General features: G+C 34.5%; 2 protein-coding genes across 4 annotated transcripts; one reads left to right on the forward strand and one right to left on the reverse strand.

Annotated features, from left to right (window-relative positions):
* The first annotated feature begins 1,432 nt into the window (after positions 1 to 1,432).
* LOC111472710 (pentatricopeptide repeat-containing protein At4g21065-like) lies at positions 1,433 to 1,984 on the forward strand. Its single transcript, XM_023118333.1, has one exon. The coding sequence runs from the start codon at positions 1,433 to 1,435 to the stop codon at positions 1,982 to 1,984; it is 552 nt and encodes a 183-aa protein (XP_022974101.1).
* A 2,710-nt stretch (positions 1,985 to 4,694) lies between these two features.
* LOC111472738 (3-hydroxyisobutyryl-CoA hydrolase 1-like) lies at positions 4,695 to 11,582 on the reverse strand. 3 transcript variants are annotated; one of them, XM_023118378.1, is made up of 15 exons: positions 11,455 to 11,582; positions 10,991 to 11,074; positions 10,556 to 10,624; positions 9,756 to 9,819; positions 9,470 to 9,549; positions 9,289 to 9,372; positions 8,689 to 8,773; positions 7,837 to 7,922; positions 7,313 to 7,434; positions 6,880 to 6,940; positions 6,617 to 6,715; positions 5,819 to 5,920; positions 5,294 to 5,335; positions 5,006 to 5,168; positions 4,695 to 4,773 (listed from the first exon to the last, which is right to left on the reverse strand). In XM_023118378.1, exons 1-14 carry the CDS (start codon positions 11,491 to 11,493, stop codon positions 5,031 to 5,033), a joined length of 1,155 nt encoding a protein of 384 aa, XP_022974146.1. In that variant the 5' UTR covers positions 11,494 to 11,582; the 3' UTR covers positions 4,695 to 4,773; positions 5,006 to 5,030. The 3 variants fall into 3 exon arrangements, with proteins under 3 accessions (XP_022974146.1, XP_022974145.1, XP_022974147.1); XM_023118377.1 differs by lacking the exon at positions 4,695 to 4,773 and having other exon boundaries at positions 4,838 to 5,168; XM_023118379.1 differs by lacking the exon at positions 4,695 to 4,773 and having other exon boundaries at positions 4,838 to 5,168; positions 10,991 to 11,071; positions 11,455 to 11,552.
* Between the last annotated feature and the right edge of the window lie 1,740 nt (positions 11,583 to 13,322).

The raw sequence follows: 13,322 nt of genomic DNA on the forward strand, positions 1-13,322 counted from the left end.
TTTTTTTTTTTTTTTTTTTTTTTGTACCCTACCAATAAATGAAATTTAAAATTTAACAAAATGGTATAGATTAATAATATATATTAGACTTAAAAATTCAACCTGTTATTACATTTCTAAAATATATTATAATGCCAACCTTGAAACTAAATAGGTAATTTCAGTGAGTTAATTAATTATTTATTTAGTTTTTGAAATTTGAAATTTGAAATTCATTTTTTATAATAACCTTTTTAATTTTTAAGCCGGACTAGGTTTCGAAAATGCTTACTTTAGAGTAATTTTATTAGATAAATTTAATTTTTAACAAACTAAAAAAAAAAAAACAAAATAACCATTAAATTTACATACGTGAACTGATCAAGGATATATATTGGTTTAATATTTTAATTTTGGGCACTTAAAATAACGTAAGTGGGCGTAATACTAATAAACATTAAGGTATTAAGGATAAAAAAAAAGGGTTTAATATCTATATTTCTTTGCAATTCTACTCATTTTAGTGAAACCCCACTTCATCAAATCATTTAAAATAAAGTGCTTCTGCTGGAAGCAAGAACAAAGTGCATATCAGCATTTTGATTATATCCCACCAACCCAACCACTTTACTCATCAGACTTCTAAGTGTTGGAAGTAATTTAATGAAGTAATTCATGGGTGTGTCGGTAGAAAAATAAAGGACCGGTTATATTTAAGTTATTACGATCTCACCATCTACTACTTGGGGTCCAGCGTCCTATCTAGTACATCGTCCAGTGTCTGGCTCTGATATCATTTGTAAAATCTCAAACCCACCGCTAGTAGATATTGTGCACTTTGGCCCATAATGTATTTTGTCGTCAACCTCCCGATTTTAAAATGCGTATACTAGGAAAATGTTTTCACACCCTTATAAGGAGTGCTTTGTTTCCCTCTCCAATCGAGTGGGATCACTGTTAGAACAAAAATTCGTTATGGAAATTTTTTAGATAAAATATTTTCTTAATGAAAGTTATGTCATAATATCTCACGCACTAAGGTGTAAATAAATATGAAATTATTATTACTCAGAGAAAAATATAGAGACAACTGTAATAAACTGTTTTAATGTGGCTTGTGTTTTACTAAGTAGAGTGTTCCTATTTAAACTGAAATAAAGCATATAAATAACTCTTACAAAAACTCACCTGAAATACACCTTTTAAGTGAATAGCTTAGCAACTAACTAATTCCATCTAACAATAAGTTGGTACTAATTTTGACACAAACCAGCCCACTCCAAAACAGTCTCAAAATCAACCAAAAACCATACCCTATCTTTCCCATCTTAGAAAGAAGCAACAAAATGGACACAATCAACAAAATTTCAGCAATTTCATGCACAAATGGTAGTTACTGGCTTCATCCACCATAAGCCATTCACTTAACGAGCTCATTGCTCATGTCCTCTCAATGGGCTCGCCTGGTCTTGCCTATGGTTATTCAGTTTTTTCACACACTCAAGAGTTGGATATACTTACTTGGAACACCATGTTGAGAGGCCTTGTGAATTCCAACAGGCCGAGAAGGGCACTCCAAAGTTACTTTGAGATGCTTCAATGGTCGAGAAATGTTGCTGATAGATTCACATTTCCTTCACTGCTGAAGGTTTGTTCCCTTTCATTGGAACTCAAAGTTGGGAAGTATATGCTTGATTCCGACCTGTACATAGAAACCACATTGTTAAATATGTATGCAGCCTGTGGGGATTTGAACTCTGCGAAGGTTTTGTTTGAGAAAATGGGTCATAGAAACGAAGTGGTTTGGACTTCGATGATTAGTGGTTGTACGAAAAACCATTGTCCTAATGAGGCATTTCTTCTGTACGAGAAAAATGGAGGAAGATGGGTTTACCCCGATGAAATGACCATGGCAACACTCGTACTAGCTTGTGCTCAATTGAAAGGTTTGGGCGTTGGAATGAAGCTGCATTCTCGAATTCCGGAGATGGGTACGAGAATTTGAGATGTGTTTGGGAAGTGCCTCAAATTAAGGGGTTGACCATGAATTTATAAATAAAGAATAAATCTCCATTGGAATAAGACCCTTTGGGAAAACTAAAAGTAAAGCCATGAGAGCTTATGCTCAAAGTGGACAATATCATATACCATTACGAAGGTTCGTGATTCCTAACATGTTATCAGAGTTATGCTCTTCACTTAGCCATGTCAATAGAATCCTAAAATGTCAAACAAAGAAGTTGTGAGACTTGAAAGTGTAGTCAAAAAGCGACTCAAGTGTCGAACAAAGTATACTTTGTTTGAGGTTTCCAAAGGAGTCAAGCTTCAATTAATGGGAGGTTGTTTGAGGGCTTCATAGGCCTCAGGGGAGGCTCTATGGTATACTTTGTTTGAGAGGAGGATTGTTGGTGGGTAGTCCCACATCGGCTAATTAAGGAGATCATGAGTTTATAAGTAAAGAATACATCTCCACCGGAATGAGACTTTTTGGGAAAATCAAAAGTAAAGTCATGAGAGCTTATGTTCAAAGTGGAAAATATCATACCATTACAGGAGTTCGTGATCCCTAATGTATGCTAAATGTTGGGAGCTAAACACTACAAAGCAAGTATTTGATCGTTTGTCTGAAAGAGACGTGTATGCTTGGTCGGCTTTTATTTTTGGTTATGTCGAGAACAATAGAATCATAGAGGCGATGCAGTTAATCAGGGAAATGGTTGGTGGCTTGAACATGCGCCCGAATGAAGTCACGATTCTAGCTGTACATGCATTCGAAGTGCGGAGAAATAGATGTTGCCAACCGAATCTTTGATGGGATGTCGAAAAGGGATTTGATTTCATGGATTCTATGATAATTGATCTTGCTCTACACGGCCTCGGCAGGGAGGCTCTCACCCGGTTCCATCTAACGCAAATGACAGCCTTAAGATGATTAGAGGTACTGAGTGCCTGCACAGCTACGCAGGGTTAGTTCAAGAGGGCAGGGAGCAATTACATGAAAGGGAGCTTTTTTTATGGAATGAATCATGTTAGGAATCACGGATCTCCACAATGGTTGGTATGATATTATCCACTTTGAGCATAAGTTCTCATGACTTTGCTTTAGGCTTCCCCAAAAGGCCTCATACCAACGGAGATGTATTTCCTTATTTATAAACTCATGATCATTCCCTAAATTAGCCAATGTGGGACTCCCTCCCAACAATCCTTCCCTCGAACAAAGTACACTATAGAGCCTCCCCTGAGGTTTATGAAATTCTCGAACAGCCTCCCCTTAATCGAGGTTCAACTCCTTCTCTTGAGCCCTCGAACAAAGTACACCCCTTGTTCGACACTTTAGTCATTTTTAACTACACCTTCGAGGCTCACAATTCTTTGTTCGACATTTGAGGATTCTATAGAAATGGCTAAGTTTAGGGCATGACTCTGATATTATGTTAGGAATCACGGATCTCTACAATGATATGATATTGTCCACTTTGAGCATAGGCTCTCATGGCTTTTCTTTGGGATTCCCCAAAATCCCTCATACCAATGGAGATGTATTCCTTACTTATAAACTTATGACCATTCCCTAAATTAGCCAACGTGAGAGCATTATGGGTTCATGCTAGATTTTTTTGTCTAGAGAGGGTTGTTTGGCAGAAGCTCGAGAATTTATCTGAGTAATGTCTTTAGAACCAAATGGTGCAATCTGGGGCTCTATGCTTGGTGCTTAACGAGTATATAACAATATTGAGCTTGGGGAGGAAGCGGCTAGATGCCTGCTAAAACTTGAACCAACAAATGATGGAGTTTACATTTTGCTCTCCAATATTTATGCAAGAAGGAAAGTGTGGAATGAAGTGAAAAAAGATTAGAGAATTGATGAATCAGACAGGAGTTCAAAAGCACCTGGTTGCAGTTCGATCGATAATGCCCCACATTCATTTCTGGCGGGAGATTGTTCTTACCCAGAAACAACTGAAATATTTATGATGCTTAGACAAGTTAGAGAGAAGCTGAAGCTGGCAGGCTAAGTTGCAAATATCTCAGAAGTTTACTCAACTTTGATGATATTAAGAAGGAAGAATCGGTTTCTTAACATAGTGAAAAACTAGCTTTATGTGATGGCTTATTGAAATCTAAGGTAGGGGGAAGAATGGTTATTTTGTCCTATTTGGACTTTTCCTTTTAGGCTTTCCCTCAAGGTTAGTAAAATGCGTCGGCTAGGGAGAGGTTTCTACACCCTTATAAAGAATACTTCGTTCTCCTCTCCAACCGATGTGAGATCTCATACTTAAGCTTGCTCAGACTATCATACTACAATAAAGATTTACAAAAGGTAGATAAACGGTGAGAGATCGAAACCATTTCCACCATTTCAAAGATGGTTCCTGTTCTTGTAGGGATTATTGGTGAAACATGAATGGCTCTACAAAATATATATATATATATATATAAAGGATACATTGTAAGCATAAATTAGCTTGCTCACATTTCTTTTTAATTTTTCAGAGAGATAAACGTGTGTTTAATACTACAAAAAGGCTAACTAAATCTCTTGATACTAGGTAATGAGGTTACAAATAAATTAGGGAAGTCTAACTATTTTTCTTATTTAATGAGGTTACACAAATATCTCTAATAATCACACAGATGTAATTAAGGTCATTCCCTCAACGTAATAAAATTTCATTGATGTTTGAAGTTGAAAGGAATGTGCAATCCATAATGCTCGGTAGAAAATTTAGAATACCTTTATCACAGCTTAAGCGGTATCTGTGGATGGATGATGTGATATTTCCTTCCCTCCTGCGTCAATAGAAAATAGGTTTACAAGAAATAACAAAGGACAATGTTATCATCTATAGCATGGTGTAAAATTGAAATTTTATTATGAATACATTATTTTACGTATGTTCATTGATTTTAGAATACATTAAATCAACTATTGATTCCTCATTGAGGAAGGCTTATTTCCAACAGTCTTACCCACCACCATGTATAGACATAAACAACTAGCAAAGTACTAATATATATTAACTGAGTAAGTTGCAAACTCATGGTAACTAGAGCTTTGAAGTGGCTGAAGCAGACAAGTTGAGTCTTGCAGGGAGCTTTAGGTCTTCCCACTCTTCGTCTTCAATCCTAGAGAAGTACCTCTCAACCATTGCATCAGTGACAAGCCCCAGCTTTGAGGGTTCCCACTAAAGAAGAATATAAAGGATGAGATCAGATGAAGGTTGGATAAACTTTTAAGAATGTACATTCGAGAATCCCGAATAACAAGCAAGAGATGTCGAAGATGTAGATGTCTACACCCAAAATATACCTTTGGGTTCCGATCTTTATCCAACAGTAAAGCTCTACAACCCTACATTTAATGAAACGGCATCATGATCTCGAGTAGATAATAGAAATATAACAGCCTAAGTCCATCGCTAGCAGATATTGTCCTCTTTGGACTTTCCCTTCTAGGCTTCCCACAAGGTTTTTAAAACGTGTCTGCTAGGAAGAGGTTTCCACACCCTTATAAACGATGTTTTGTTTTCCTCCCCAACCGATGTGGGATCTCACAATCGCCTTTTGTCCACCCCCCTTCGTGGCTCAACCTCCTCGTTAGCACATCGCCCGGTGTCTGGCTCTGATATCATTTATAACCGCCCGAATCCACCGCTAGTAGATATTGTCCTTTTTGGGTTTTCCCTTCCGGTCTTCCCCTCAAGGTTTTTAAAACACATATGTTAGGGAGGGGTTTCCATACTCTTATAAAGAATGTTTCGTTCTCCTCTTCAACCGATGTGGGTTCTCACAAAAAAATGTAAAAAATGTGGAGATAAAACAGTCAGTGGAAGACCTCAATGAAATCTTCGCTGACTTCCCCTCGCATGACATGACAAGCCATTCTATACTCACGAATGAGACACTGACCAGCATCTTGAAGTCTGCCTTTTCTTATCTGTCATTCCAGAAAAAGACCATATTAAGTTCATTGATATAAATTTCAAAATTTTGGTGGCAAGAAAGAGGAGAGAATGTTTTAGAGAAATTAAAGATCACAAGATATTTGGCAGTTAGTTCTTCTTATTGCTTTCTCTTGGAATGCTGTAGCTAAATCATCTCAAAACTACTCAATGGATTTGTTGTTTGTCCCAATTTGAATGTTTTTTTTTTTTTTTTTTCACTCCCCCTTGGCATTTTTCCTTCAAGGATTTCCCTGTCATGCCCCATACTTGTACATCACTCTGATATTTTCTAGTTTTATCGAGGAGGCATAGACCTTTTTAGGAATTACGAATCTCCACAATGGTATGATATGGTCCAATTTGAGTATAAGCTCTCGTGACTTTGATTTGGGCTTCCCCAAAAAGCCTCATACCAATGAAGATGTATTCCTTACTTATAAACCCATGATCATTTCCTAAATTAGTCAATGTAGGACTCCCTCCCAACAATCCTCAATAGATCTAAGACTCTAAATGGTGTAATCAACCTAACAACCACTTTCACCAAAAAAAAATGTGACAGCAGTTGCCCGCACATGTGTGATGAAGGAATCCCAATAACTAAGGCTGTCAATCATCAAAATTCATATCCTGTTCAGCAGTCCTTCAAAGAAAGAGACCGTTCGAAACTTGTTAGAATTGTTACACACCGATCTCAAAGAGATTTTAAGACTTGTTGGTGATGCCTTCTTCAAGTCTCGAATTGTTGAATTTATCCAATTATCTTTCTTTTTCAGGGCCTCCTCTTCCTACAAGAGCAAAGCATCAGATTACAATTGGTTAAATGGAACGATCCCTCCAATGACCATGCTCATGCAATATCCAAAGAACTACAAGAAAAATAAGAAAATGCGAGTCAAATTATAAAGAACACAAGCGGCAAGTAGATGTTGTGTTCTCCACATCAGCTTACAAGAGCAGCCAAAATGTCTTCTACTGTTCTTCGGGAGAAGCACTTATCAATAACATCCAACCTGTTACAACACGGAAGTTCACTGCGTTTGAGAACCACATTTTCTTTAAAATTGAACTTCTAAATCTGTCAAATTTAACAAGTTGGAAAGATGAAGATATATTACAATAATAGTGTGAAGGGATTGATTACTTTTAGGTGGATGGTAGTTTTAGAAAAGGTGGGAATAAAATGTTCTTTTGTAATTTATACAAATACAAAATTTTAACTAGGAAGAGCTCAATAGGACATCACTCAGCTCAAAAGGATTTTGATAGGAAACACTATAAATATAAATATTCAAAGTGATAAATCATTGCCTAGAATTTGTGCATTAAGAAAATTTGGTACTAGCGCACAAGGAAAAAACAATAAATCAAAGATGGAGTCACACCGGTTATAAGCACTTTGCTCGTGAAGAATTGGTGTCTGGGAGAATTTATCAATTATTGCAGAGATGATGCTTGGTTGACTTGTATCTGCTCTGCATAGCGCTTCCTCTAATTGCGTTAATCTCTGGTCATTGATTGGAGTAACAAAAAGGAAGAGGAAGTTATTCTCTCTTAAATAAAATACTAGAAGCTCGAGATTAAGAGAAAACACCTGAGATGTAGGGTACTGAGGAACACATCCCACGTACATAATATGGTATAAATCAAATAAAAAATGGTATAACTGCAAATTATTATCTCCAAGCAGTCAACCATTTTTATCTTTGAAATAACCAAAGGTATCAAATGTCTGATATATACCTCAACTAATGCTAGGAAACAACCACCTTGTAATCTATGACATATGTTGTCAAAAAACATATACAATATTATAACTTCTTGAAACAGTTCTTCACCTAAATAGGGGATATCTTTCTTTTTTGCTGCTAAACATTTGAGCATCATAGAAATTTAGGAGTTAGTATACCTCTGAAGGGACAAAGTGAGTAGCAAGGCCACATGCAAGCATTTCAGCAGCATCCAACCTGGCGCCTGTTAGGCCAACATATTCGCCTGCAGAAGTTTTAGCAAAAGAATAAGACATAATAAATAGAGTACCTCCAAGCACAAGGAATTTTCGCTACATTAACCATTAGATGAAAAATATTTTAGGATAGGGTGGAGAATTGGACATGCTCCTAGCCAAGATAAAGTCTGTTCATTTCCTCTATATTCCAGCTGGTTCGAGCAACATAAGAAGTCATCCCTAAAAATCAAGCATTCAATTAAACCAGTGAACTACAATTGTCATTCTCTATACTGGAATCAAATGGAGGTTGAAAAGATAATAGCAGAGGGCGAATAATGATTTCTTCTCTACACCATAATTGAAATGGAAAAATGGTTGAAAGAACAAGAGAAGCCACTGCGGTCTCTGACTGGAACCAAGGAACAAGTTGAATTTGGATATTGAGGCAACTTAACTGATGCCTCTTTCGAGGTTAATGATCAATTTGTACTTGCCAATGGAACCTATCCCTTTCATTCTCTTCTCACTTCAACTTCAAGTTGACAAAGAAATACTTTATTGCTGGATCATTCTGTACCTAGCTATAGCCAAAATGAATCTCAAGAGGAAAGTGGGGACACAAATGCAACTTGGTTCAACTTGACTAAGCCACGAGCTCATCTGAGGAGGATGCTTGCTTTGTTTGGTCAGTAAGTAAAATTATCCATAGTGTATGCTTTGATGTGCATGTCTACTAAGGCTCAGTATTAAAAAATACATACACTTACACACTGGAAAAAGGAGTGTCTAGGTTAGGATAATTAGTAATACCAAAAAATCCCCGGAGTCTAGGCAAGTAATAAGAAGCACCAACATCTGGGAAGTGTCCTAAAGAAGTTTCGGGCATTGCAAAAATCTGCAAAAGGTAAGTTGCCATATTAATGTATTCCCTTTTTCCTAATGAGATTGAAGAATGGAAGAAACAGAAACAAACTCCACCTACAGTATATAAGTACCAGATTAGAATGATATTTCGACATCCTTAAATTTCTAAATCTACACAATGAAAAAAAAAAAACAAAACCACTCTTCCAAGCATTCTACAAACTTCTAAAGCTCTACTTCTTGTCCCTAACACGAAATTCTTTAAAGAGCTAAATTAGCAGCTCTTTAGAAAAGAAAGAGAGAAAAAGAACACTCTTTTTGCAGCTTACTTACTAAATATTATTCCAATGAAGAAGCAAGTAAAATATCTTAGGAAAGCCAAAAATTGAAGATATTATCCAAGTTCCAAATTTCGCTACTTAAAAGATAAATAAAAATGAGGGTGAAGAATAACCTATTCAAACTTCTAAATTTAAACTGTAAAAGGTGGGCACTAGATCAATAATTCAAGGACCAAAAGTTCAGAGCTTCAGTTAGATAATATACCGATTTCTCTGTTGCAACACGGAATCTACCATGTATTGAAACACCAGCTCCTCCTCCCATGACAATACCATTCAGAAGAGAAACCTTGAAAAATATTCAAGCAATCAATGGAAGTTAAACATAATATCAAGTAAAAGTCATTATAGACTAAAACGACCAGAACTTCAGCAACCAAAATTACCTGTGGCTTACTGGAAGTTGCCAACAAATAATTTAAGGTGTATTGTTTCCGGAAGAAGTGAGCACCTTTCCTCCATTCACCTAACTCACAGAAACCAGGATTATGATTAGCTAAATATAAATGCTGTTGTGTATTATCAAGTTAACTTCTGCACAGCTATCCTAGACTAGATGACAGACATGTAAAAACCAGCATGTAAAACAAATGTAAAATCCTCTGTCTCAAGCATCCATTAGGTGCTCGGGATTAATTGACGCTGTGGATTGTGCTGTAAAGAGAAACTTACTCTCTTTAATGGCATGAGCCACAGCCGATACATCACCCCCAGCACAAAATGCTCTTCCTTTACCCTAATAATTCACAAATTATTTATTATCAGTAAATACAATGAGAATCATAAGAAGAGGGAAACGGTTAAATATAACTGCGACCAAATGCTTCATAGAAAACAGAACAAATGATCATGCCCTTGATATTGTCATTTACATCAGTAGCCTTCATAATACTGTGTAATAACAGCATTTTCTAGCATTAATTGATCATTCTACGGACTATCATAATAAACCAACTCATCACCTAGAATATAATTCATCAAATCATCATTCTCATTCTTACCTACAAAGGTGGGATGCAAAGAAACCCAAAGAAAACCAACAAGGATAATGATAACGAGGGAAACTTCATTTTAGACTGTTTTTGTGACTGGATTTGCATGCTATGTGGGCTAAATGTTGGGCGATCTGGGTAATTTTATTACTTGGTTTTGATAAAATATGAAGATCCCACTTGTTTGAATTTAGTATTGAAATTGATAAGATGAGAACTTTACACAGCTAAGTATGAAATTAAAAAATAAATAATAAATAACACTCGTCTTCCGAAAAATTCATGGTGACATGGTTAGTTAAGGTTTAAAACATGGCATGGACAGGATCCCTTTTCAAGTGTCATGCTTTCGCCTCCAATATTTTCCATTAAGGTAATTGAACAATTCCATTTGAACAAGATAACGATTGAAGCAGTAGGTGAACAATAAGATAAAATGGACATGACAGCAATATATAAAAATTGTTGATGGAGATTTACCTTGACAACCACAAGTTTCACACAGGGATCTGTCTCATAGGAAGAAAAGAGTTCCAATAGCCGAGAAACCTGGATTGAATGATAAAAGAAAAACACTAAACAGAGCGTTTATCTAGTTCTCAGTTATGAACACTCCCATTGCTTTGTCGATTCTACCCAAATCTTGGAGATAGAATTTTAAACCACGAGGCATCAGGCTTGTCAAAACTCACATTGGGACACATAATGCTTGTAAATAACAAGATACAGAGTTCTTGAGCCCAAGAATTAGGTGCTTATGGAATATAATTTGTTAACCAGCAAGGACCAGATAGTCCAATTATTGCTAATCCATGACTGAAGGAACAAATAGACCGACAATTTTCTCGAACTTAGATAAATTAACGTCAATAAATCACGAGACTACGCTTAAAGTGGAGATATCGCAAGCCTCACCATTGTGAATGAGATAGCATTTAACTGCTTAGGTCTGTTTAAAGTCAATATCCTCGCAAACCGCTTCTCTTCCACTAAAACCTGCTGCCAAGAAATTAACATCTGAAAAATGTATGATCATCAACATCTCTATTTAAAATCGTGCGTGTAGATAGAAAACAACTAAGCTAATAAGCACCATATTTTGTACGACGATTCTAAGTTCTCAGAAAAATTTCAGTATCTATAGCCTCCTTTACTTAAAGTTACAGCTAACGAACAAACGTAAACAACAAACGTCAAAAGAGCTTCACTGTGATAACGGATTATCCATCTGCTTCGTGAGAAAACTCTAATCACTTAAAAGCTAATGAAATTACAAATTCTAGCAGAGTTCGACATGGATTTCAATAGCTTCAGAAAAACGGCCATTGTTCAATCTGTATAAGCACGATAAATAGAGATGAAGAGAAAGAGAGCGAGACCTGATCTTCATCAATTCCAGTAGAATTCCAGGACGCCATTGCTCGCAGATGCTACCTCTGGTTCAACAAAATGAAATAGGAAAGAGATGAGTGTGGAAGCTAAATAGCTAAGGATTCAGTTTGCCGCCATTCTTCCCTAGCGGGGATTATGGCTGCATGTTATAGAAATTCTTCCACATTATTTTAATTATTTAAATGGATCATATTATATCTAAAATATAAATTGCATTAATAATTAAATTATCATATTCCCCACACATCACTAAAACCTACGGTTAAAATAACCTACTGTAAAAATTAAATATTTTAACTTCTTTGGTGAGTTAGGTTGAATTAAATATGTTCATACAGGTCGGTCGAGTTGTCCCAATGAAAAAAAAATTAAAATTCAACCTATCTCGAATGAATTTTAAAAACAAAATCTAACCCTTATGATTCATGTTAAGTAGAACAGATTGTTCAAGTCATTGAGTCATATAAACGATCCCACATCGGTTGGAGAGGATAATAAATCATTCTTTATAAGAGTATGGAAACATCTCCCAATTGGATGTGTTTTTAAAACTGTGAGAGTGATGTTAATATATAATGAGCCAAAAAAGACAATATCTACTAATGGTAGGCTTGGACGGTTACAAATGGTATCAAAGTCAGACATTGGTCGATGTGCCAACGAGGACGTTAGGCCTCCCTAGAGGGAAGATTGTGTGATCACAAACCGTGAGGCTGAAGATGATCCGTAACGAGCTAAAGCTGTGGACTTGGACTTTTACACAACCTAAACCAATAAATAATAGTAATCTTTTGATTTTTTTTTAATTGAACCAAGAAAAACTCGCCCGATGAAAGTGGTTTTAGTAATTTTAAGATCACGTTCAAATATACTCTTAATTAAAAAATACGAGAAACGACAATATGAACATTTGACCATTTAGTTAAGATTATGTTTCAATTAAGCCGAGAGGTTAGGTTGATTTTTAATGTATTAAACTATATATATATATAATTACTTAAATGAAATAATTTATAATCAATCAATTTATTTATATTTATTGAAATTAATTTATTAAATAATCTACCATTATAAAACCAATCATGAAAATATTAATTCATTTAATTAATATGGTTAATCAATTAACTATAAATATTATTAATTACAGTAAGGATAATCACTCTAATTAATTACTCACAAATTAAATATTAATTATGATTTTTTAAATAATAGATTATTATTTAAAGTATTTTTTTTATTTTTTTAATAGTTTATTAAAACTATATAAATTTTATAAGATTCAATATCTTGTATTTATATGATCTACTATCAACATGAGAAAATATAGACATAGGTTTATTTTATCTATATTTAATTATAATTGATACCATACTTAATTTTTTTAAAATATAATATGTATAATTAATTTTTTAATATAATTATTGTACTAATTATTTACCCTTAAAATTTATATACTTTTATTTAAAAATAATTATCTATTACTAAATAAATTCAAAAACCTAAAATTTAAGGCATATTTTTACCGAATAAAAATAAGTTAACCTAAATCAATTAATGTAATAAAACAGTTAAAAGTGAGTTAACTAACACCATTACTTAATTAAAATCAATTAATGTAATAAAACATTTATTTATTTACATGAAATTATAATAAAAAATTTATATTTGATTTTTTTTGTCAAATAACTAATAATGTTTGAATTTCGTTATTATAATTGGATAAAGCCTCTAACATTTAAAACTATAGTTAGACGTTTTATCTAATATAAAAATAAAATTTTAAATTTTAAAATAATATGGATATATTATTTATTTTTTAAAATTAATTGGAACATTTTATATTTTTTTTTTTTTT

The sequence above is a fragment of the Cucurbita maxima genome, unplaced genomic scaffold, assembly GCF_002738345.1.
Source record: "Cucurbita maxima cultivar Rimu unplaced genomic scaffold, Cmax_1.0 Cma_Scf00085, whole genome shotgun sequence".
NCBI lineage: Eukaryota > Viridiplantae > Streptophyta > Magnoliopsida > Cucurbitales > Cucurbitaceae > Cucurbita > Cucurbita maxima.